The sequence below is a fragment of the Priapulus caudatus genome, unplaced genomic scaffold (assembly GCF_000485595.1).
Source record: "Priapulus caudatus unplaced genomic scaffold, Priapulus_caudatus-5.0.1 Scaffold21, whole genome shotgun sequence".
NCBI classification, from domain to species: Eukaryota; Metazoa; Priapulida; class Priapulimorpha; order Priapulimorphida; family Priapulidae; genus Priapulus; species Priapulus caudatus.
Window position 1 is genome coordinate 764,009 of NW_014577082.1, and position 2,094 is coordinate 766,102.

The window sequence follows — 2,094 nt, forward strand, 5'->3', positions numbered from 1 at the left end:
CCGCCCCAGGCACCTGTCGGCGACCTTTGATAATATAAAGTGAGGATGCCGTGCGATAGCCACCCTTCACAATCGCTAGAACTGTTTTTCATCAATGTTTGCATATATAAGGAACCAACAATTGATTAAAGTTTTAGATAATTATTTTTACTCGCCAACATGGGCAAGTCAGCTTTAGCTTTTACTCACCCGATATTATTTTCACTCGACATTGGCGAGCGGGCGAGTGCCAAGCTCGTTCGCTGCGTATACTGACATAGTATAACATGTCCTACCAATGCACCACATCATTTAGATTATATGTAATGTTTTAATGTTGTCGCCTGACCACGCTCTATGATTGTTTCACGTCGCGGCCACGTAGTGAGAAGCGAGAAGGTAACTTGTGACTAGTCGTGGTGTATCTGTGTACCTGTGTGAAGACTTCTTGCCAGTCAGGATTCTGTAATTTTCGCAGCGCATCCCGATCCTCTATTTTATAGTGTCTAATTTTGTGGTCTTCTAACCAGACGACAACGTTCTTGAAATTTGATTCGACTGAAAAAACAACAACTTTTGACATGCATTGCATACGTGTTACCTTCTTCTGGTAGGTGCAAGTCTTAAATCGATGAGATAATATTAATGATAATAATACTATTTATACTAATAGTAATATATTATATACTATAGTAATAGTACTAATACTAGACACTCATGATCTTATCAATGCCAACTTGAACTTGAACTTGGCTTCATAATCATATGAATTCATGACATGCTATATTATATGTGACTGTTACTGCTAGCTAGTAGTTCAGTGAAGGCGAATTACCAGACACTGTGACTAACGCCAATGCACACGGTTTTTCGATGTATGCCCGTTTGAGCTACTCCGTAACGTGAAGTTTGAAGACAAGAATTAGAATGAGTAAGAAATATTTGCTTACCGTCGAACTCGAAGGAATCCGCTAGCTGATATTTCAAAGCTTTTAATTTTCTTCTAAACATCTTGTTGGATATATCGATATAGAATGCAGTTTACTGTAAGCAAGCAGAGCAACTTGTGTGGAGAATACAGTTGTAATTGGCGATAAAAGCTAGAAAACTGACAAAAAAGTGAGACTACCCGGTGTAAAAACACACTTGCACAAGAGATGGAAACAGTGTCACATACAGCGCCATCTTCCGGTTGATGTTGAAAAGTTACAGAAGTGACTGTGTAGATAGTGACTGTGGTAGTGTGTGGTAGACTGTAGACTGTGGTAGATGTAGACTGTGGTAGATAGTGGACTGTGTAGACTGTGTAGGTAGTGACACCCTATTCTATTAATCTATTTTTCTACATTATAATATTATAATTTTCTCCATATATATGTATTGTAAATATATATACCTACTCATATTAGTAGTTTCATATTTGTGTTTCGTAGTTGTATTTTTCTCATGCATATTCACAATTTACTATTAAATAGTCGATCTTCCTTTAAATTAGAGCGATCGAGTAATGGCCCTACTCCGTAAACTCCGTACCTCCGCAAACCTCTGGAATGATCCCGCTCAGGGTGCATTTGGGTATTCTGAACCCATACTGCAGAGACTGCATGGCGTGTCTTACCTGAGAAGCCAATGGAAATGATTCTATTGGAAATGATCGATGATAGTGTGTAATCGGAAAGATAGCCTGACTTATATCGAGACAGCATTTAACAACAAAATGACATTTTCGGTTTCATTATGCAATACTTTGTTTTTTTTTATGTTACTTGTGCAGAATCTTTCATTCTTTCAAGAGATAATGAAACATTTACCTGTTGCTAAGAATCGTAGTGTTACCTCAATTCGCTCGGCTACTTGGATGGCCAGTCGTAGGCGTGTATCTTTTTTGCAATATATACGGTTCTGATCCGACGTAAAATATTTGCAAACTGGGGTTTGCATGGTTACCCGTAAAATTTTTTCTAACAGATCGAACGAATCCTCAATGGTAAATTCTGGAACTAGCCGAGTGAAATGGCCGTAAATTGCTTTACGGCTTATCCACTTCCGCTCCCGCACACTCCGTTTCCGTCCACTCCTTCTCTTATCTCTTTTACTTCTTCTAATCAGCAAAGA

General features: G+C 38.6%; 1 protein-coding gene across 2 annotated transcripts in view; it reads right to left on the minus strand.

The window, feature by feature from the left end:
* LOC106812492 (UPF0568 protein C14orf166 homolog) overlaps positions 1–1,144 on the minus strand; it is a 13,825-nt gene extending 12,681 nt beyond the window's left edge. For both annotated transcript variants that reach the window (XM_014816385.1, XM_014816390.1), the window contains exons 1-2: positions 930–1,144; positions 413–537 (exon numbers count right to left, since the gene is read on the minus strand). In XM_014816385.1, coding sequence (XP_014671871.1) covers positions 413–537; positions 930–990 — 186 coding nt within the window. In that variant the 5' untranslated portion in view covers positions 991–1,144. The remainder of the gene's footprint in view (positions 1–412; positions 538–929) is intronic.
* Positions 1,145–2,094: the final 950 nt, after the last annotated feature.